The sequence below is a fragment of the Caloenas nicobarica genome, chromosome 1 (genome assembly GCF_036013445.1).
Source record: "Caloenas nicobarica isolate bCalNic1 chromosome 1, bCalNic1.hap1, whole genome shotgun sequence".
Lineage (NCBI taxonomy): Eukaryota > Metazoa > Chordata > Aves > Columbiformes > Columbidae > Caloenas > Caloenas nicobarica.
The window spans coordinates 43,992,647-44,016,496 of NC_088245.1; the positions used below are offsets into that span (position 1 = coordinate 43,992,647).

Genomic DNA, 23,850 nt, shown 5'->3' on the forward strand with positions numbered 1-23,850 from the left:
GACAATATCAGTATTAAGAGAAAATTCCACGACTTCAGACTGTGCTGAATATTGTGCACCAATAGGCCAGTGAAGTTAGACTTCACCAGCACACTGGCTTGCAGTCTCAAAGCCCAATTAATTACCCGCAACAGCCCAAGAGGCACGAGGCTCCTCCTTTGTGCTAATCAGGCCTGTCAAACTGGGGCCAGCAGGCTGGACCCACACACACACACACACAGCTGCAGAAAGCAAACCTGCACAGGTCAGACAAGGGCTGCTGCTATCGCCCAGGTGTCCAGTCAGTGATCAACTTCAACAGAAAATAAATAATCTGGGCTTAGCTGAGACACCAGGAATCCTGTCTGCCCACAGGGAAACTTTCTTCTGCTACCTAACATCCCTTGCACCAAGCAAGTTTCGCACCCCCAGCCCAGAGCTGGCAGAAAATCCCTAGGCTGAAGCTCCCTGATGAGACTTCCTGCTTGATCTGGGCAAGCTGTTTCATCCCCATCATGCCTCAGACATGGACACCGTGATTTCCTAACTGAACAGGAAGTTTTGAAGCTCAAGCCACTCAAGGCTTGGAGATGCTCCAGCCCAACAGTGATAGGAGATGATAAGTTCAGTAGAATTTGCTGGAGAGAGATGAATAGTCTCCCTTAATCCCTCCAGCCACTAAGTTAGCTGTGCTAATTATAAGTAGAAGACAGTCAAAAGAGATAAAATGAGCATACAAAACTTCTTCCCATTGTGGAGCAAGCACACGTGTATGTAAGGACATGGTGGAATCCCAACACTGCCAACAGACTGCAGAAGTTCAGGCTTTTGACACAACTCAGAATGCACCATTCCTGTCACTTTTATCATTATAACGTAATGAAGTTACTAAGTACAGTGCTCCTAGGCAAAATGAGAACCAATGCATTTGACATACTACTCCGCAGCTAAGAAAGCTTCAGTTTGCAGAGAAAATGTAACTGAACAGGCACTACATCTACCTGAACACTAACTACCTGGTTCTCCAAACAAACAGTGCCTACAACAGTTCTACCTCACATAACCACACAAGTGAAGCAACACAATGGCCTAACAGAACAGGCAACCCACAAAGAAGCACAAGGAGCCCCTACATAAAGGCAAAGTCAACACTCTGCTGTGCTAAGGAAAATCATGAAGGATCACAGAACAGGCAGAGTTTACTTACGTCACCAAGCTCTCGACACGCTCCACAGGTAACAAATGGAGTATTTCGGAAGACTCCACCAGACTAAGAAGAGTACTTACAGCTTGGCAGGCCACAAACAGGCTTCCTGGAGCAGAGAAAAAACAAGAACAGCCTGTATATTTACTCAGCTCCCAATGACTTGTGTTTGTATGGTGCTTGCCCACCCTGAAATGGCTGGAGTCACAGAAATAGGGTAACATACGGATCCCAGAACCATCATGTGCATTTTCTAACCATTATCATAACCCATGAAAGAAATGCTCCTCTGGCCATCAAAGTCAGTGCCTACTCCAGCAAGCTGGCATTGAAAAGACATGAGTAGCTCCCAGTTTGCATCTGTTTCCGTCTCACTCATGCACAGAAGGAGCAGAGATGTGGAGCTAAGCACTGTTGCAGGAGTCTCAGCCAGCTCTATGCCACAAACGGCACTCAGAAATGAATAAATGCTGCCCAAATTGATATGACTGCACCAAAAGAGAAGCAAAAATATATACTGATGCTACCACACAGGTGCATATAAACTTGGGCACCTGGACAATGCACTACTGTATGAGATCTTCAAACCCATCCCATGTACTTAAAGACTGAACACTTGTTAGTGAATGGAAGGCAGGTTTGCTGAATTTTGTTACAGCAATCATGTCTCCTTCCTAAACCTCTCAGCCTCCTTTAGGGATAGAGGGTTTCCCAGAAGCACAGGAGAGCCAGTGCCCTTACAGGTAAGAAAGGGGAAGGGCAACTCCCTTCCCATGCCACTCTAAAGTTAGTAATTGCCCTCTCCTTTGTCTCTTCCCAAGCAGAAGAAATACTATTTCTAAACCAGGCATATAGAATAAAAGCGTGTCCCTAGGTGTGTGCTGAATCCTGCTCACCATTAACCTCTGTAAGGAGCTCTTCAAAGAGAGAAGAAGAAACTGCAAGTAATGGCAGGATGAAGCTTTTTGCATCTATAGTGAGTGTATGGGCACAGGTTCCCAAACTGTAATCTGCATACCATTTGGTCATGGCGGGTCACAGAGGGAGCAGAGGGCTTGGGGTGTGCCTGGCACAGGCAGTGAGAGGAGACTGGAGTCATAGTAGACAGTGAAGCAATTGTGGAGATCGTGCAGCTGGAAAGAACGTCACAGGACGAAGGAAGTGTCCAGGAACGGAAGTGTCCAGGAACCCTCGTTTGGGAGGAAGGTGAGGAAAATCAAGTGAAGAAGGATGGGGCAACAGCAGGCAGGAGTGTAGGACTGAGGTTGTATTTGTTTTCTTTTCTCTTATGGGCAAAGGAAGAAATAGCAATGTGGCCCTTGCATACACAGAGCTGGTGCAAGGCTGCTACTGCTACTACTGCCACTAAAGATAAGACCCAAGAAAAGAAAGTTTGGGTATTCTTTTTTTAGAATAAGTCCATTGTCACTAAAATAATCATGACCGCATGCAAACCCTGCAAATAGGACAGAAGAACGGGCTAAATCAAAAAGCACCACACTTGACAAAGACTAGAGAAGGAAAAGCAACAGAGCCAATTGGCCATTTAGGTATGTTAATAAAGGGATTATAAAGGGAAAAACCCAGACTCTAGACAAGACTTTTCTAACCAAGGAATGATGAACACTGAACCTGGGGCATTCCAATACTTGCCTATACTTTGGCACAAGGCCAAATACTTACAATCCCTCTGAGTAACAACTGCCCTATCCAATGCAAGCTGAGCTAAAAGACTTCATTTCTGGCCAGAGAGGGAAGACAATCAGTGACCACCCATGCCTGGAGGAAAGATGTAGCATTTTAGAATTGGTGCTTTCACTTAGGTCAGAGGTGGTAATGTCCCAAACTTTGCAGTATAGATTCAGAACAGTGTAATTTGACCTTGTGAGTCAACGGTCTCTCCCTCACTTGACTGCTTCAGCAGTCTGAATCTGGTTTTCCATTCTGTTTTTTCTCACTTTCTTCTTTTCCTTCCCAATTATCTCTGTTCCCCACTTTGCAGAACATCTGCCACCTCATTATTACTATGAACAGCAAAGGCAGAATCATTTCCCAGGGAGTGTTTTGTCCCAAGCTTTGCTTTTCTACTTTTTCTTGAGCTGGTCAAGAAATTTGGATATAATACTCTTGCTACTCATTTTCATGCTTTGTGTCATCACAAAAACTGCTTTATATATTTCTTACATTTCAACAAAAAGCAAATAAGCAGAAAATAACCATTACTGACCTTTGCAGAGGCTTCCTTTGTCAATGGCTGTGAAGAGAGAGTTTATAAAACTTGTCACATGGTGCAGAATGTTTCCTTTGTCCACTGGTCTGTCCAATATAAATGGGAAGACTTTTAGCATTATGTTACACTGAGACCTACACACCTGTGAAAGCTTTCTTTCACATCTATCTTGTATTAAATTACAGACAGCTCACCCCAAGTCTGAAACCAGCAGCAAACCATTTTTGCTATTTCCAATTCACAATATAAGCTGTAGCATTCATTGCACCTTCTTTCAACTATTACTTCCATATAAGAACATCATAATTATTGAAAAAAACTCTGTCTAGAGAGGACAGTGCTTAAAACACAGAAACTGAAATATGTCATGAAACTGGTATTCTATTCCCGACTTTATTGTTGACTCATAGTGTTTCCACACAGCATTTTTTTGCCTTCTAACCCCAGTTTTCCTAAACTAGGGTTAGTAATTATTTCCCTTCCCTTAGTAAAATTATTTCTGACTGATAGTGATCTAGGCAGTATTACAGAAATACATTACAATAGTACCTTAGAATATCCCTTACCTAATATGTGGCAGTACAACCAAGGCAACCCAAGGCTGTGAAAGGTCAGTGATGTCTTCCTTCTCTGGTAAATGGATTAAAGACAGTACATGATCCAACACTGGTACTTTTGCCTTTTCTCCTTGTCTTTTACTTGTTTGTTGCCTTGTATTAGAGCTAAAAATAAAACCAAACTTTTTTTAGTAGCCCACCATGGCATATCAGAGATTGTTCCTTTTCCTCTCGTGCTATTCCAAACTATGTTTGCTACTTCCAGCAAAAAGGACTTGGACAACCCAAGGGATTTAATGTCCTCCACAGCACCCAATATCATCTAGTTGTGCTGAGGAGCACAAAACACAGCCCACAAGAAATCTCAGGTATTTATTTTGAGTTCAAATAATATTTCTAGAGGGAAAGACACCAGTTCTCAGTTGGATGCCCTCGCAACTAGGGCATGTGGCCTCTAGAAGCACCTGAGAGTCATCTCTGTGATTACTGTTAATAAACTATGATCATGCTGACATAGACTAACAGATGACAAGGTAAAAGTCTGGGGACTTAAAAGGAATCACAAGTTCAGTCCAAATTAACAAGCCTATCTGCGGGCAGAAAGGGTTGACACCATACTGGAACGTATGAACAGGAGTATTTCACGTGCATGGACAGCAATCTTTCCATTCCACCTGGCGCTTGCTTGCAAGACCACAGACGACTGCGTAGGCTCCACCCTTCAAGAAATACAGGAGCTAACAGAAGGACAGCATCAAGAATCGAGGTTTAAGAAACAAAATGTGTGAGATAAACCTCAAGAAATTACAATTATTGGTCCGAAGAAAAAAAATATTTCAGATGTTTCTGATGATCAAAGCCTGATACTTGTAAAAGCTGGATGCAAAGAGTAAGAAATAATCTGCTCTTTATGTTCCCTGCAGATAAGATAAGCAGCAATGGATTTAAACTGCAGCAAAGGAAGTTTAGTTCACACACTGAAGACTGGAAAACAAACAAATAAACAAACAAAACCCAGACACCTGTGTAACCATAAAGACAGCAAAGTACTGGAACAGACTGCCAGGGGCAGCTTGGGAACTTCCAGAATTGGAGTATTTAATAACAATTTGGTCAGATATCTTTCAGGGCTGGTTCAGGACTTGCTATTTCCATCCTCCGTAGGAGATGGGTATGCAACTCTTTGAGATGTCTCCCAGCCCTAACTTCTACCATTGACATTTCAGGAGCCCAAAAAAGTCCCAAGTAAGACCAAGGTCCTCTCAGCTGTAGTAAATGTCAGAGTGACCTAGTGATTCCTGTTGCTAGTTAAATGAGCTGGCAGATGGCTCATGTTATTGATAAGGATGTTCTGAGTCTCTTTGAGGAAAGCAGATGTACCGAAACACAGGAACAGATAAATCGTGGACTGAAGGACAAGAAGATGACCAAGTGGGGGAGATAATAGAAACGTCAGCGAAAGCCAGAAGGACAGTGATTTTCTTCTACAAGGACCCCCGAGTTCAGATAAAGGACAAACTGAGGAAGAGGAGAGCCTTCATCCTGACGACCACCAGCTGGGGAGAGAAGACCCTAACACCAAGACAGAGCATGTGTATCTATTAGTATGAATATGTATTAGTAGGTGGGATAATTCCCAAAAATAGAGAATTGTAATCTCAACGGGGGGATATATAATGACGACTAAAAACTCTGTCAGGTGTGCGTGTAGGTGGAAGCAGATTCCCCCGTGCACCCAGCGCTGCTTTGCTTATCTCTACTACAATAAACTTCTCTTGAGCATAGACTCTGTCTGTGTCAAGTGAGTTTATCTATCACACAGCTATGTACTCTATACCACTGAAAATCCAGAGAGATCAACAGATAAAGAAAACAACGGAAGAAAACCAAATTTAATTCTTTTGACTCAAACTTCTCTTTCCTCAACCTTCACTCTATTAAATAAAAATAGGAAAAAGCCACAGAGTGGATTGCTTTTATTAAAGATAAAACCTTGCATAAAAGGCAATGCAAGCCACTACTCTGCAGGTTAAAGTTTTGAATTATCTGAGCTAGAGTGATTAGAACAATCATTATCAGTAGATTAGCAACGGTCTTTCTGTGCTTGATGGTGGTTACTCCAAATCTTTCCAAAGAGGCTCCAGGGGGAAAGCAACCACTTAGTGGCAACAAAGCCAGCTTTACAACCAGAAGCAGTCAAGCTGTGCCAGCACAGTGCTGTATCGGGATTAATTACATGCCCTTTGGTACCCAGCTGTGCTCTATGGTAAGAGCATAGTAGGGCTGCCAAGAAAGTTCCTGGACAAGACATGTGCACACAGGGAAGAAAGATGGGGCACAGTCGAGGTTTGTAATGAGGAGAGCCTGGACTGCAGCACTCACTACAAAGACTAACTGCCCAAGGACGCAGCACGCACCTTGGTGTAACAAATCCCCACCGCATGCCTACCGCAGCACTTGCTAGTCTTTTTATATCAGTGATAAGCTTTTCAGGGCAGTATCTCTTCTCAAATAATCTCGGAAAGAAGATTGGGATCCTACCGTATCACTTGGTTGCAAATCTGCCAGCAACGTTGCCTTTTACGTAAACCTGGCAAATACTGGGGCGTCACTTTTAGGTAGCTCTGCACTGCCCTCAGGCCTGCAGCCACTGAGACACATCCAGTGTTCATTAAACTTGAGAAGCCTCACCTGACAGATGATTCAGTGAAAATGAGAGGATACTTTTCAAATGCCATTGAACCAGTGGTAGGAGGCTCTGCTTTCACCAGAATGAGTTTAGCCAGAATTGCCATGGCCTCATCCTTTGCGAGGGTATCTGTGCCAGAGAAGCAATGCTCAATGTATTCTAGAAAGCATGGAAGAAAATGCTGAAGGGAGAAAAAAAAAAAAATCAAGGATTGGTAAAGTCTTTAATCATGATAAAATCCAGAAAAAACACATAACACCAGCCACAGAGGAATCCAAACGCTCACAAACAAGCCAGCAAAGCACCAGTCTTATCGGTCCTGGTGCCCCAAGTCACCTACACACAGACATCCTCTTACTCCGGCAGGGACAGTGATTTGATGTAAAAACTCAAGTTTGCCCCGAATCTAGTCTCATCAGGACATTCAAGATCCCTGACTTCACTTTCACCTCCCACTCTGTTTCATTAATTTGATTCCTCCCAGATTACCAGTTCCAGGCCTGACCTACCAGACATCCCCTATTCTTTATTTCCACTGACCTTCTCCAGAACTCCTCTCCATCCCATCCATAACAAGCCCACCCTCTTCATTGCCAACAGACAAGCTTCTTTTTGTAAGCAGAGATACCTATGACCTTCTGCAAATCTGAGTAGCACTACAAAACTTTGACACAATGGTATAAGTAACCTCTCGCTCTTAGCACGTCATGCCGGAAGTTTAAATAAACATGTCAATGCACAAAAAATGCTTCAGCATACACGGCAGGTAAATATACTAGGGACTTCCCAGTTTTCCCTTTGGCAACAAAACAAAACACCAAACCAACCAAAAAAAAACCCCACAAAACCCAACGAAACAAAAACAAACAACCAAAAAACCCCCCCAAAAAAACAAACAAAAGCACAAAAAACCCAAACATAAAACTGCATGAAAGCTTCCACCTACCCTCTCAAATTGCTTCATTGCGAACATTGCTTCGGAGAAGTCCAAAAGAAGGCTCCGTTCAAATCCACTTGCAAATACCTGCAAGATGCAAATCAAAAGTTGACAGGAACACATTAGCAAGAGACATTTCACTGTCAATTCTCCATTACCCATGGGACATTTTTTCCGGCTTATGAATCAACCGTGCTTTGAGCTCTGAGACACCCAGCCTGGCTCTCTGTTCACAGCCAGCAGCACTTGTTAGTCCAGGCACACACAGCAATGCTGCTTCCAGTGACAATTCAGGTACAGAAAAGCGCAGCCTTTTTGACAAACCCTGCTGGATCCAAGCTGTCTCTGTGCAAAGACGGCTTAGGTATCTCTTTAGTGTGATGTGGAAAATGTGAGCTGAAAGTTCTAGGACTGCAGCACAGACACACCAATCAGTAGGAAAAAGCTTAGGCCCAAAAGATCTTTCAACTCAGCATTTTTCCTGTGTAGCGGGCTGCATAAGATTACCACCTTATGGGCATAGCCAACCTCTATGCTTCTGAAAAACCAAGAGCAGTCCTTTGAGATACCCAGGATCAGTGTTCCTCAAAGCCAAGATGTGCAACACCCGGATCTCCCTTTCCCAGACCTTTCAGAAGACAAGAACGGCTTTAAGCCTCCTTCAGTTTAACACAAGCACCACACAAATATTGTCACATGTTTCAAGGACCATATCTCCTGAGCAAAAGTGGACTCTTGCCACATGCAGAACCAATTTCAGTTCAACACAAGCCAACACTGAAGACCAGATGAAATTTGATCTTTTTTAAACAATCACAGCAGCCTTGTTTTGCCATTGTAAATCACGAGACATCTTTTCCTTTGAATATTTTTGTATACACAGTAAGACTATGGTCCACACAGTAAATTGCAAAACTATAATGTACAGTAACAGGAAAACTGAAGAAGCAGACTCCATAGTAGCATCTCCTACCAATCTTTGCACCACTGCTTTTGACAGGACTGTATGCAACTAATCCTGTCAATGCTTCAGGAGAAACAGTAGTACTGAAATATACCCACCTGTGTACTTCCTAAATCAAACTACACTTGCCTGAACCCTGTTCATGAGCCTAAGACATGCTGACTAAATGTCTGGCAGCTTCATGAAAAATGTACCTTTTTCACTAAGTCCAACTTACTGACCTGCTTTATAATTTAAAGCAGAACATGTCCCTTCTTTTCTTCCCTCCTTTCTCTAAAGAGGCTGTAGGTGTTTGAATCAGAGTCTGGTTTTCATGGTAAAGATGTCTGCCACAATGACATTGCTACATTGACAGTGTGTGTGAGGCTGTCAAGGAATCCCAAGACCACAGCAGACATTATTTAAGGCACTGGGCAGCATCTCCCTTGTCTGTGCAAAAAGGCTAACAGGAACCTTATTGTCTACTTCCTAGTCTGAAGTTGAATGTCCTGAAATCAGCCTACTCTAGGGAACTTGAATTCTGGGGTTTCTGCTACAAGCAGCAGTTGTTGTTACCTTCTCAATAGCTTCCTTGGTCAAAGTATCAGGCAAGAAAACATTCTCGGCTAGTAGCAATGCAGAAATGGTCTTCAGCAGGGTCTTGCAGCAAGATGACGAGAGATCTGGTGTTTGCAACATTTTTATTAAAATCTGAAATGAAAGAGAGACGATGTCTGTCTATGAAGATAGTAACTGTCTGGTCTGAATGACCTGGACAGTGCCTGGAGCAGGAGTGCATGGTGTTCTAAGCTTCAGCCGACACAAAAGGATCCCAATAGTTCTGTTAAAGTTTGAAGGCACTAAACTTACATCGGAACCAAATGGTGTCAAATGTATGTGAATTTGGTAGAACTCCTCTACCGTTGATATGGTGTTCTAGGTCTCCACGGTGGCAGTAACTGCAGCTCAGCACAGTCTCTAGCAGAAGCAGCCTAATTTTCCCCTTGCTCATTTAAAGGAGCATTACCGTACAGAGGTAAATTTTCATGGGATTACAGAGATAGCAATACTCCAAATGTATTTTTTCACTCAACTCAAATGGCAAGCCCACTGATGCATCACAAATTTATGAGTGCTTCAGCTGATCACACGTCTCCCATATTCAATTGATACTTCTCTGGCACATCAGGCAAAGTTTGACCTACCTGACAGACGTCTTCAGGCACTGGGACTTTGGATCCATTTGCATGTTCCACTAGGATAAGATAAGCTTGCAGAATCCTTTCTATCTGCTCTGAAGCCATGCAGCAGTTGGCCTTAGTTATTTTCCTCTGCAAGTCTAAGAGTGACTCCTGTTAAAAAAAAAAAAAAAAGGAAAGCAAAATGTCTCAGAGAGATGATCAGACTCCATTCCACTTACTGCTATTTGAAAGGCATTCTAAAGAATCAGCATCTCATCTGCCCAAACTACTGTTGGCTCTCTTGTCCATGTTCAACAAACTAAATCTTGCAGAAACACTATGTGATTCCCTTCATGTAAAATCACACATGCTGGACTCCTTGGACAGAAACACAAATACTCCTAACATGAGGGTCTTCTGAAAGGCCAACACAAGATACACAAAATAGGAAAGAGGAAGAGAAAAAAATACTTGGCCCCAGACCCACAATGGTATGGAAGTACCCAGCTTCCACTGGAATTATCAGAACTTTTATACTTTATGCATCATTATGCTAATGTGGATACTGATAAGTTACTCGTATCATCTACATTATACAGACAATGGAGCTGCTCTGGATCACTCCCATTAGTGTCCCTTTCTGTCCAGAGGATATAAACGCCCATCCTTGATCCTATAGGTTGAATCCAATTTAAAGAGCTATCATAGACTACAAGAATATTCCCTCTGAGAAAGATATCTCACACACATCCACTGGTTCCCAGGGTAAAAAAACAAGCGTCACTAAAAATAAAGGCAATTATGTCACCAGTTTCAAGACTTCATCGCAATTGCAGATGCTGAGCGACTCAGATCCCAAGGATACAAACAATTCTGTAGCTAATAGCAGTCAGGCAATAACTGCTATCATATTGGGTGAGGTAGGAGGAACAGGATGAGATTTTGTGGGAAACTATGGATACCCATAGGGAGGGAGTTTCAAGAAGGAACAAATACAACTATTTACCCATGCTGGAAGGATTACCCTAAAGTTCAGGTGTATCATTTTCTCAGTGTTGCCATTTCACCCATCTGAGGAGCACAACTGACACTGTTGTCCATTGCAGGACGTTTCGATTCCCCTTAGCAAACCTCGGTTGCTGGTAAAAACATCTAAATGTTGATCAGGTAAGTAAAGAAGACTTGCCAGACCCTTGCTCATCATTCCACATCACCGTGACCCAACAGAGCACAGCCCATGGTCACTCAGCAGTGCTGCCTCAAACCTCAGTGTAACCCCCAAGCAGCAACATAGGAACACCCTGACTGATAACACTCTATAATTTTGAGTACTTGGCTCCGAGGCTTAAACTTGGCTTTCCAGGTTCAGCCCAGATCTTTGCTGTAAAGCAAAAAGCTTCCCCTTTAGTGTGATAAAGCGGTTTTGGAACCACCAGTATTCCTAGTTCAGCAATATAAAACAAGCCCAAGCATTCCCACCCCAGCAAGGGGTCCGCGATGTCTGCAAAGGCAGATCCTACAAAGCCCCTTTGCCCAGCCACGGGACTGAGCTCCAAGTCTTGCACACAGCAGTTCCCTTCTCACTCACAGGACAGCCACCAGGGTCACTCTGAACTTAAAATAGAAGAGTGAGATTTTTCCTCTGCACATAACACACTGGTTAATGTTTCCAAAGCAGAAAAAAAACCAGTTCTGGTCCAATAAAACACAAATACTTTTCTTTGTAAATGCACAGTGGATTTTTTGGTCTCTCATGAAGAAAAAAAAAAAAAAAAAAAAAAATCAATGTACCTCTAGGCACTTGAAGACAACGTCAAAATGCTCCCTATGGATATGCAGTACAGCTGATCTGATCATCCGCTCAAAGGCTTCTCCTACAGCTACCCATGGTAGCTCAATTTCTTCTTCAGTAACAGGGCCCAGCTTTAACAGAATTATCTTCAGAGCCTGCACAGGAAAAGAGCACATCATGTCCTTATACTTAGAAAATAAATCCAGCAATCCTAAAATTAGCTAGCGCAATACACTGCTAAAATATTCCAGTGATCTCAATTCTTTCTAGAACAACTGCAGAAAAAAAAAAAAAGGCTATCACTTAAAATCTGAAATATCAGCAAGTAGTACTATTTTAACATATCGGAATACTGCACAGGAATTACTAAAAACAACCTTCCTGTCTCAAAGAGTATTCTTAGAAGGCATTTTTTCGGATCCTGTTAAGCAATGAACAGCATGCTCATCACCAAGGATCCACTGAGTTGAACAGGACAACACTCAGTGGTTTCACTGAGCGCTGCCTAAGGCTCTATTAGAGCAACATTTAAACCAGCAATCTTTTCTTGTCTTTACCGTCTCTGCACAAGAGTGGAACATGTTTCGAACACCCTTGCACATCTCGAAAAGTAGCTGTCCTACACCTTCCACTTTCCCAGGGTGCTCCCCTAAGTCACGGAGCATTAAATTGAAGATCACGTTTTTATCAGAAACCTACAAAAGGTAAGGAGAAAAAGAAAAGTTATCTTCTATTCAGAGCTGCCAGATGGACAGAAGCAATTAAATACCTCCACATCACCACATTACTCTCCTAGTCCTGCCTTCCCACAACAGTTCAAACTCGTTATTTCTGCCACCACACGAGGAAATGGAAAGGAGAAAATGGTCATCTATTCAGTCACTGCAGCCCCCCACCCCAAGATGTACATAGGCCTACTGAGGCCACTGCAGCTGAAATATGTGGGTTTGATCATTCTTACGACTTTACAGCTAAACATGTGTACAAATGCACCATTAAACTAGTCCCAACTGAAACACAAGGATCACTGCACTGGTGCAGAAAGAGATGTGTATCAGCTGAACACAGAATCAAGTCATCCACACTTGGGAATACTGCAAGGACTTCTGGCCAAATAATTTAAAACCCTCAATTTCTCGGGATTTGAAGGTTCAGCAAGTTTTGAAAACAACCAATCAAACAAATGTGCTTTATTAAGGTCTCTCAACTTAGGACAAAAATGAGGATACTCAAGCTTGCTAGCCAGTCTCAGGAATCCTGGCTTTTGTATATTTTGACTAAATAAAACCCAACAATTTCCACTCCCTTTTCTTAATCCATGAAAGGCTGCTCCCTGATCTTGATTGATCTGCTGGGGAACATTATATACTCTGACCTTTAGGAATGCAAAAAGGTTGTCACAAGAATGTCAGTTCTACAAAGGCCTAAAAGCATTAATGCAAAAGCCAGTGAGCAAATGTGCATTTCAAATTATAGCCTCCCTTTTGCAAGATTACCATACCAACCACAAACATTTGGTTTAACTATTCTTAAAACAGAGAGTGCTAAGGCCTCTGTTTGCCACTGCTGATATGAAGTGCATGACATTCTCAGTAAAACACTCACTAAAAATGCTAACTCAGGACATGCTGAATGCCAGTTCAGGCCTTGTTAACCCTTCTTTGGAGAAAACCCAATATTACACATTGAAGCCAAGAGCCACCACAGAATGGAGACAGTGTCAAAGTACAAACACCTCACTTACCTTTCTCAGTAGAAAGACAAAACTTTCAGCAGCAAAGTTTCTGATGTGAAGCTTGTGGTGAGCCAGCAGGGTGCTGTACAGGCTACAAAGACAAAATAATCCACTGTCTTAATGGCAATGCAATAATGGTCATTGATCCATTTTAAAACTTATGTTTTCAGTTTACGTGACTTCCTTCTACAAACACTAAGAATCTGTCCTCCTAGAGAGGGCAAATACCTTCCTCAACTTGATTCCTTCCCACTCTCCCTGGATAAAGAAGAGAGTTTTGCAAAGAAGGTGAAATGAAAATGCCAGGCAAATTGAGCCGCATTTGGGAACACCTCTAAAATCTCTGGATCCGCACAGATTCAACTGCAGCATCAAGATTTTTCAATATATGTACTTGGCAGCAGAAAGTGAAACCAAAGTTGATTTGATAAACCAGATTTATTTTTCCGTTTGAGCCAACAGGCTCTCCTGTGCACTTAAAAGTTTCTAAAGGTACAATTTACAGGGATGATAAATATCTGCAATTCTCTGTTAAGTATGAGTAACAGTTGCAGGTGGCTCAGCACATGTTCAGTGCAGAGCAAGTTTGTGCCTCAGATTCACAGTCAAGCAGATGTTTTTTTCAATATGCTTGACAGCTTTTGCTGGGTTGGGGAGGAAATCTATAACCCCTTGTTTGTTCCACCTATTCCAAACTGAAAATAGGAGGAAGCAACTGGACCCACTGGCTGTGACAAAAAGAAGAGCCCTGTTATCACAGCAATTTAAGACTGAATAAGCAGTCATACTGGGTTAGGCCATGGGTCCACCCAGCCCAGTATTCAATCTACAGCAGCAGCCAGAAGCAGACACCTGGTAAAGGTTTAAAAAGAGGGCAAGCGCTTACAAAAATCAGCCTTCAACCACCTGCAGCTCAGGGACTCCCCAAGACAGAGGTGGCACCTATGCATTTGGTAACTCCCTCCAACTTGGCCAGTTTCCCTTTGAACCTGTGCCAGCCTTCCACAGCATCCTGTGGCAAGGATGGCGTACAAAAGCGTACAAAAGTGTGCATACCTCACCTGCTCTCTCGCTTAACAGACAAGAAGAACGGAAAAACAAAAAGGAGAAAACACTGGGAAAGGAGCAACTAAAGACTCAAAGGAATCCATGCAATGTCATGAGTCTAGGTGGCTACAACTGCGAAAGACAGAAATGATACAACCATGACTGGAGTATCTGATGGATAATTAAGAGACTTGTGTTGAATTTAGACTTGGACACAGGCTTCCAAGACGACTGACAATCCAGCGTCTTTCTGAGCTTTGTTTACCCAGCTGAGGTGGATGCTTCCTCTCCTATCCCCACAGGAGAAAAGGGGACCGTATGCCCAAATCTGCAGGTCAACCCATATCCCTTCTCAGTGGCTCCTGAAAGTCAGTAGGATGTCAAATGAGCGGCATATGATAAGAAGGATCAGAGTCTTTCAGCAGGGAAAGCATGCTGACAAGTACACTGAAGGATTTTGACATGTACTTGTGTGGCATTTACATTTCATACAATCATTTTGGTTGGAAAAGATCTTTATGATGATCAAGTTCAACCATTAACCTTGCACTAAGTCCACCTCCAAACCATGTCCCTAAGAACCTCGTCTATGTGTCTTTTAAGCACCTTCAGGGATGGTGACTTCCCTGGGCAGCCTGTTCCAGTGCCTGACAACCCTTTCAATGAAAACGTTTTTCCTGTTATCCAATCTAAACCTCCCCTGATGCAACTTGAGGCCATTTCCTCTTGTCCTATCACTTGTTACCTGGCAAAAGAGACCGACACCCATCTTGCTACAACGTCCTTTCACGCAGTTGTAGAGAGTGATAAGGTCTCTCCTCAGCCTTCTCTTCTCCAGGCTAATTATTATAACCCCAGTTCCTTCAGCTGATTCTATAGCATCTAATAACTGCTAATCAATACAGATATTAAACACAGCTTTTACCTGTATATGTTGTGTATGTCCTTCACCATCAACCTCCACAAGTACTTGTAGAGATAGGAAAGAGAGGTAAAAGCCCATTCCAGCAGCTCTGTGTCCTGTGTATCCAGTAACTTGGTGATGGCCAGGAAAAAGTCATAAAAGTGAGGATAGAAATCAGCCTGAAGATCTCGAGCCAACTGCACCACTAGACTGTGTTTCAGAAAATACACCTGTGTTAGTGCATTTCAAAAACAAACCAATAAAAACCTAGTCAAACATTGCATAATCCAGTCTTTCCAATCTTTGGAAAGAAAGACTTCTCACTTTTATTTAAATATCATCTATTTGGCAGCTGTGCATGGCAAGAATCTTAAGATTTTTTTTTTTAACCAAGCAGATAACTGTAAAAAAGGAGACATAAATGATTAACAACAAGCAAAGCACATTAATATTCAGTCTGACACTCAGTAAGCACTCAGGCTAATTTGCTTGCTTTGTCATAGTTTTTTTTTTTTAAAGACTTAGAACCATAAAGCTCTATCACAGAAATACAAACACTTTGGGCATCTTATTGCTCGATTTTCCTCAGGTACAATAAAGAAAAAGACAACTCAGTACAGGACTCATGCTTACTTATAATACAAGCAAGGCTCTGACTATGTTTTGTCACCACACACTTACTCTAATAGGGGCTGATAAGCAAGACTGCCTTTGACTTGCAAATGTGTCTTCAAGCTCTGCACAATGGCACTCTGATAGTAGACCAGCTGGTTGAAGGACTGGCATTTGTTGGCCACTTCATTGTAGAATTGCACTGTTTGAAGCACAAAAGAGAAAACTCTGAAAACTACTCCAGTTCCTGGTAAACATGTGGGACATTAATAATAGCTCCCCAGAGCCCAGCCCAAAAACCAGTCAAAAGAAAATCTCCCGTTGGGCTCTGGATGCAGAAGACACATATTTTAACAGTTCGAGGAAAGCAGAAAACATTAAGAAAAATGACATACCAAAATGCTGAGTGAGGTTCAGTTCCCTCCATTTCCGTAGTCCTTCAAAAAAGTAGGTTTCAACCTCCTGTCAAAATAAAGATAAAATAACAGCTACCAACCTTAATTAATTTAGCCTGCAAAGATGAGAGGTTCAAATGAAGAAAACTATCAAGTGCCTTAAATATTTTAAGAATATTTTGAGAAATCTTGATGACTTCATTTCAAAAAGTGTATGGAATGTTATGGAAAATAAGACCTTTCTATATTCAAAACACATTTGAAAATATTTTCTGGTACAGGATTTGTTTACATAATTGCTTTTTAGACCTCTGTTGATGAAGAAGCTGACAAATTCATGTATACTGTGATTAAGTTACAGAAGATGTACCCATCATTAACCAATTGACATGATAAATGCTTTCTGACCACCTGCAAAACAAGAGGGTATTTTTTCATGTTTTAGATCCTTCTGCATGACAAGAGGGAGACAGAAGATTAAGTGATACATTATTTAGAAGCAGAGTGCTTAGTTTATATTTAACTAATAATTAATAGATGTACTGTAAGTAAGAAACTAAACAATTATAACTAACATCCTCAATTATTTTCTAGTGTAGATGTATTGTATGTCAAAATTTTCAAAACTGTAATGCATATGTAGTAATTATGTGAATATAAGCAACGCAAGAGCAACCGGTCTTTGGAGCACTTATGAAGGATGATTCCCAGTGTTCCCCAGCGCTGATAAAATAAAAGAATGCCACTTAGCAGTATAATTGACTCTGCTGTTAAATTTATTTCTCCATTTCATTGACTGGCCAAGATAGCCCACCTAGCACAAAAGCTTTGGGACTTCTTTTGGCACCCTCACAGCTATTGAGTGCAAAGTTCAGAAGAACAATCCAGCAGGCCAGGAAGTAATAACCTGCAAAGCACTATAATCACAATGATGATCTATAGAACACATTTAAATGACCCTTCTTTATGATCTATAAAGACACATTCTCATGCTTTACACACATGCTGAGTATTCCAACTACTCAGCATCCAAAAGTCTTTGCAGGTCTGGACCTGGGATTGCTGATCGTCACAGCAGCGTCTCCCATGCTCAGAAACACAAGGCCACCAGCCACATGGAAGCCAGCAGGGTGACACTGTCAAAGAGCCTCTATGGCAATACTGCAAAGCAGGTCAAAACGTAAAGGGGAACAAAGCATGAAATGAGGCTCCAGGAAATGCAACTCTTGCAGGAGATTCTTTCCAATTTCCTCCTGAATAAATTTCTTAAGTGAACCTTTCATGGAGTGTATCTACTTGTGATGCTGCGTCCAGCTCTGGAGCCGCCAGCACAAGAAAGACATGGACCTGTTGGAGAGGGTCCAGAGGAGGCCACTAAGATGATCAGAGGGCTGGAACACCTCTCCTATGAGGACAGGCTGAGAGAGCTGGTGTTGCTCAGCCTGGAGAAGAGAAGGCTCCAGCAAGACCTTTTTTCAGCCTTTCAGTACTTAAAAGGGCCCTATAAGAAGGATGGGGACAGACTTTTTAAAAGGGCTTGTTATGACAGGACAAAGGGTAATGGTTCTTAACTACAAGAGGAGAGATTCAGGCTGGACATGAGCGAGAAATTTTTTACAATGAGGGTGGTGAAACGCTGGCCCAGGTTGCCCAGAGAGGTGGCAGATGCCCCACCCCTGGAGACATTCCAGGCCAGGCTGGACGGGACTCTCAGCAACCTGATCTAGTTGAAGATGTCCCTGCTCATTGCAGGGGGTTGGACCTTTGAAGGTCCCTTCCAACCCAAACTATTCTGTGATTCTATGCAATTTCAGAAAATGACAATTGCTGTTCTCACCTCAGCGTAGCTTCCAGTTCTGTCAATCCGATGAATAATATCAATATTAACATTGCTTAAGCGCTCCGAAAAGGTAAGAAACTGTAAAACAAAAGGGCAAACATGTTTCTCCCTTAATTCTGAGAATGGCCCTTCTATAAGAAGTCACTCTTAATTGCACCTGCACTGCAAGTAAACACCCCCCTTCTAAAGATGGGCTACCAGAGAGTACCAGCGATCTGTAAGCAGTCCTACCAGAACTTTAAAGCAAAAAAATGCTTAAAATGCCCAGGAGCAGGACCCGCCCTTTCCCCCCTCACTCTGCACCCCACAGGTCTCCACAACACGCTGAGAGATGCAGATAAACCTGACCGGATCTCAACGAGCTGCCTTTCCTGGAACACCGCCCAGGCGAATACCCCCATCGCACGTTATTTTTTAATTAAATTGCGTCAGTTTCCTACACTAAGGCTGTGGCGTCCCTGCTGGGGACACCGGCGGTGCCTCGGTTCACGGAGGTGGCACCGAGCGCCGGGGCGAGGCCGCGCTTCGGGGCGGGGGGCTCGGCCACGACGCCCTCACCGCGGCGCCGAGACCCGGCCCGGCTCCCCGCGGCCCTCACAGCTCGCCCCCCAGCACCTCTCCGGGAGCCGGGCGCTACCACTGAACCAACCCCAGCGACAAAAACCGAAAGACGCGGCCACCCGGGCGGGCGCTCACCCGGTGAGTGTTCCCCGACTTGTGGGCTGAGGACTTGCTCTTCATGGCGGCGGGGAGGCGGCCCGGGCCGAGCGGAGCGGAGCGGCGCGGCCCCACAGCTGCAGCCACACGTGCGGCACTAGGCGCCGGGCGCCGCCATGCCGGGCCGCGGGCTGCCGGGACGAGGAGGCGGGCCCGCCGGCGGAAGGGGCGGGCGGCGCTGCCGGGGCCGCGTGGTCCGTGCTGAGCGGGAGCGGCGGACAGTCGGTCTCTGTGGGAGGGCGGGAGCGGTGTCTGTTCCCATCTTACCTTGGCGGTGAGCGGCAGAGCAGCCCAGCGCCGTCTCTGCGCCCCGGTGTAGCCCGGAGGGCTGGGACGCCCCGGTAGCGGAGAGAGGCCCCGGCGGTGCCTGAGGAGGAGAAATGAGAACCAAGGAGAAAACCTGACGGGGGAGAGCGCAGCATTGCTCTCTCGGCAGAATTTTGTCCAGACCTCAAAAAAAAAAAAAAAAAAAGCTGATCCCCAACAAAGTACACGCACAAGAGCAAATGATTACAGACTGATTGTCATTCGCTGCTGTGCTGTCAGCAGCACCAGGGCCTGTGGGAGCTTCTGCTGCTGGCTGCGGTTGTGGGAGATGGAGGGTGTGTGATTGGGGACGGAAGGACGGGAGGTGACCAGGAGCTGGATGAAGGTTTGGTTTGGGCAGGTGCAGCACGGGCAGCCCAGGGCCACACTCTGCACTGATGCGGCCTCACCTGGAGCACTGTGGGCAGGCCTGGGCGCCACAGCATAGAAAGGATATAAATCTACTGGAGAGCGTCCAGAGGAGCGCCACAAAGTTGGTGAAGGGTTTGGAGAGGAAGCCGTATGAGGAGCGGCTAAAGCCACTTGGTTTGTTCAGCCTGGAGGAGACTGAGGGGAGACCTCCTTGTGGTCTACAGCTTCCTCACAAGGAGAGGAGAAGAGACAGGCGCTGATCTCTTTGGTGACCAAAGATAGGACCAAAGGGAATGGCAGGAAGATGTGCCAGGGGAGGTTAGGGTGGACATGAGGAAAAGGTTCTTCCCCCAGAGGGTGGTGGAGCACTGGAACAGGCTCCCCAGGGAGGTGTCACAGCCCCAGGCCTGACAGCGTTCAAGAAGAGACTGGACAACACCCTCAGACACATGGTGTGAACTGTGGGGTTGTCCTGTGCAGGGACAGGGGTTGGACTTGATGATCCTTGTGGATCCTTTCCAATTCAGGACATTCTATGATTCTGTGACCATTTTGGGTTGCAGCATACAAGGTGTGGGAGTTTGTCCCTCCCTGTCCTGCCTGTTACGGGCAGCTCAAGGCCACTTTCAGGAACCAGGCTTGCAGGTTATTCAGGCAGCAAGACACAAGGCTGGATTTGAGCAAGGCTGAAGTTCACTAGTAGGAGCACGTAGGGACTTGCAACTTCGAACAGACCCAACAGGTTAAACACTGCCAGGTGCACCCAGAAAAGCTGCCCATGGGCAGGCAATAAGCCATTAACAGGATAGCCATCTGGACAGGCAGGGGAGCGTGATTGCTCCAGCACCTGTGAAGTCAGAACTATGGAGACAGCTGTTAGGTGTTAGCTTGCCCTTCTGCGGCTGGAATAGCAAGGGTTTCTGGCATTTGCATTAAGTGGGAAGAGAATGTCTAATTCAAGCACTTGAGTTCAAAAAGGTTGGCTTAAGTGTTTTCAAGCCCAAATATCTCCATGAGAAAGTGCAGCTAAAAGTGTGTGGAGAGGTCTAGATCCACAAAAGAGCTTAGGCACCAATATGCAACTGTTTAAAAGCACAAGTACCTCTCCAGATGTGGTTAGTAAATTCACCTAATATGTCTCCTACATATTGTGAACTTGTGAAAAAGTCCACAAGATCCTTCTTCCGTTATGAATAGCATCTTGTAGAGATGTGGGATTTCCTGGGATGCACACGCTCCAAAATCATCCAAGGGAATGAGTGAAATTCTAACATTCATGGAAAGCAATGGGGAGAATAGCTTAGGTGTGCTCTGCCTGTTGCAGAAGAGGAGTCACCAGCAAAAATAAAATACATTAGAGGAAGTTTTTACTAGGTTACAAATGCTTTTTTGTGTTTGTAAACTTCTCAGAAGAGTGAGACAGGCGAGACCTGCAGCTGCTGATGTTCTTGAGAACCTCTGCCCAAAAGAACTACTGATGGACTGCATTTCAGCCAACACTGAATACAGCACTTGCAGATACATCTGAGTGAGCCTCAGAGTAGTAACTCAGGTTTGATACCAGTATTGCCATTGACAGTAGGTCTGGTGCTTCAGCTGGGAAGGTTCAGTGACCCAGAAAGTCCCTGCCACACCTCTGTATGAGCTACAGCTATGCTAACAATGTCCTTTCTACATATACTCCTCTCTGACTGCAATGCCTTAAGCCTCAGGCCTTATTCTTTTCCAGGAAGAGATGTGGCTCTCCCATCTCTGGGCAGGCCCCAGCTCCAACACCCTGTGATTACCTGGTGGACCCAGCTGTCAGCAAGTCTCCTTCAGAAATCCATGCTAATGGCAAGCAGATGGCCTTCTGAAGAGTGGTGGCTTGTTGGTAGTAATACCTGTAGAGTCATGTGGAGGAAACCATCATAAACCAGCACATGCACGCCTATCAAAGTATTCACTTATGCAGATCTGATTACTTCAAACACTTGCTGTGGGCTACAACTACCAGTCCCTGACAGTAATCCATCAGCACTTCTGGGGCAGGTCTAAGATTCCTGTGTCTTCATTTCTGGGCATTTTAGTCCTGCTGTGCAAAATCTATTTGCTGGACTCTGCAACAGTCAGAGCCACTCTATGTAAAAGCAAAAGAGGCTTGTCCTCTGGAAATGTGTCTTGCCTTGAGTCAGTGTTACACTTTCAGTTGGTTTGATCTTTTTTATTTTGTTTTGGTGGTGGTTCTTTTGTGTGTGTGGTTATATTTGGGGTTGCTTATCTTTTTTTTGAGTGTGTTTTTTGTTGGTGATGTTTTGTTTTAATGGGTGCTGTCAATTTAGCCTAATAATAGTAATTTGAGTAAAATACCTCAATATTTAACCCAGGATGGCCTCACAGGGCAGAATTCTTCTCATAACCTGCAATGTTTACAATGCACATGTCTGCCTCTGAGCAGTCACTTTAGGCTCCTTTTATATTCACTGCAGATTTAGGCACATTCTTGTACTTGAAACAGCAGTGTTAGAATAAAATGAATCATGCCTAAAAACTGGTAGTCTCAAAGAGTCTAGATGAGCCCGTTATCTGCAGCTGACTCTCTGAATGCTCCCTATGACACAGCTCAATAACTGCATAAATACGCTGTATTCAAATTATTGTGGAGTTGCCCTATTTCCATCATATTTTTGTGTATATTAATCACAAGCACAACACATACTTATGAAGCCTGGATGCCACTGAGTTTCTAACCTAAAGGACATGCTATCTGGTACAGGCCAATGGGCAGCCAGGACAGCCTATTTTTAACCCCAGGATATTTTTGATTACATAGGTACAAAGGTGTAAGGTCAAATTTTCATTTTTTCTACTCTATTCATATGGGCATGGTGGAGATGTGTCAGGAAAAGAGTTCACATAGGCAATTTCACTGTGAGGCGATCTCGCTTTTCAAAATGAAACATAACAGGCAAATAGATTAACAGAAATTGAATTTAGCCAAAAAGCTTCCAAACTCAGATGCCCAAAGGTAGGTTCCTCAATCAATATTAAAGACACTAAATAAGTAACTGGACTTCTGAAGTGGTGAACGTTACCTGCCTTGCTTGTGAACCCAGAAGCCCTTCTCTTTGCCTGTCTCGTGTCACCCGACAGAACAACTTGGGGTGCATGGGCTGGGCACATGTGGCTGGAACCCCACAGCATCACAGGAACTCTCTGAAATCTTCATCGAGGCGGAAGCTGGCATGAGTTTGCAGGCAGGTTATACAAGTGCATTATGTCTTCGGCATGCTCTTTCAACTGAAGCAAGCAGATTTTCTGTTTTGTTTTGTTTTGGTTTTTTGTCTAGAAAGTAAGAAGAGCCCTTTGAAACACAATGGCATATTTTCACTGCCAGTTTCCTCCTCAGCTTCTAGCTGGCATTTTGCCTTGCTTTGCAGTAGAAAAACCCACAAGATTATGTAGGATGTTGTTGAGAGCACTTGCATTTTCAAAAGCAAAGCAGACAAGATACCGGAATCCTGTTCTGCAAACTGGTGGAACTGTTTGGCCACATTTTTTCTAATACGCCTGAAGCACAGAGATTCTGCAAATAATGCAACTCCAGGTCAATGTAGCTATGTCTTGCAGAGAATTACACCTTCCCTTAGGTTTGCAGATCAGAGAGGGCTTTGGACGAGGAGCTGGAATATAGAACCCAGATTTCTGCTGCTATTGGAGCAGAGGGAGGGAAGCATTCATGCCTGAAATATCCTGAATTTGAGGACTTCCCTCAAAGAAAGGGGCTCCAACAACCTGATTAACCCCCTTGAGACATCTAGGCCAGTGGCTCCTCTGTTGCAAGTCAGGGTCCTGTGTCAGAGCTGGAAGAGGTGGGCTGGATTAGCTCCATCTCTAGAAGTAAACTGAGTAGTGCCAGAGCACAGGGATCATCCACACCAATTAATCATCAACACAATCCCTGGCACAATTTTGGTTTATGCCAACTAGTACTATTCCAAGGTTTCTGCCCAGTATGAAGCTGCACGGTTTTTTTTCTTTTTTTTTTTTTGAGATGGGGAGGAAAGTTTTAGAGTTTAATTTGTGTTGGAAAGAAAAAGAGTCTGATTTCTGCACAGACAGGATTTAAACAGATGGCCCTGGGGCAGGAAGGGATTGCAGTGGTGGCCGCTGCTGCTGTTCTTCATCCCATTTCTTTGCCACAGTGGCAGCAGCAGAACTGGCTTCAGCCTGGTTGAAAGCAACAGCAACAGAGTCAGCAGGACACACAGAGGAAGCAGGGGACCTGGAAAAGATGGAGTCTTGTGCCCCAAAAGGGACATGAATTCTATCGTGCATTTCACCCTGCACCACTAGAACATGGGGCATCTGGATTTGCCAGAGACCATCTGGATTTTGGGCTGTCTGTCAGCTGTCTAGGACTACTAAACC

General features: G+C 44.1%; 1 protein-coding gene across 2 annotated transcripts in view; it reads right to left on the minus strand.

The window, feature by feature from the left end:
• UTP20 (UTP20 small subunit processome component) overlaps window positions 1-18,880 on the minus strand; it is a 66,591-nt gene extending 47,711 nt beyond the window's left edge. For both annotated transcript variants that reach the window (XM_065658370.1, XM_065658363.1), the window contains exons 1-15: window positions 18,742-18,880; window positions 18,043-18,123; window positions 16,206-16,272; window positions 15,880-16,012; window positions 15,220-15,408; window positions 13,257-13,338; window positions 12,070-12,207; window positions 11,512-11,667; window positions 9,745-9,891; window positions 9,116-9,250; window positions 7,606-7,683; window positions 6,662-6,840; window positions 3,980-4,135; window positions 3,411-3,499; window positions 1,187-1,292 (exon numbers count right to left, since the gene is read on the minus strand). In XM_065658370.1, the coding sequence (XP_065514442.1) occupies window positions 1,187-1,292; window positions 3,411-3,499; window positions 3,980-4,135; window positions 6,662-6,840; window positions 7,606-7,683; window positions 9,116-9,250; window positions 9,745-9,891; window positions 11,512-11,667; window positions 12,070-12,207; window positions 13,257-13,338; window positions 15,220-15,408; window positions 15,880-16,012; window positions 16,206-16,272; window positions 18,043-18,123; window positions 18,742-18,786 (1,781 nt within the window). In that variant the 5' untranslated portion in view covers window positions 18,787-18,880. The remainder of the gene's footprint in view (window positions 1-1,186; window positions 1,293-3,410; window positions 3,500-3,979; window positions 4,136-6,661; window positions 6,841-7,605; window positions 7,684-9,115; window positions 9,251-9,744; window positions 9,892-11,511; window positions 11,668-12,069; window positions 12,208-13,256; window positions 13,339-15,219; window positions 15,409-15,879; window positions 16,013-16,205; window positions 16,273-18,042; window positions 18,124-18,741) is intronic.
• Between the last annotated feature and the right edge of the window lie 4,970 nt (window positions 18,881-23,850).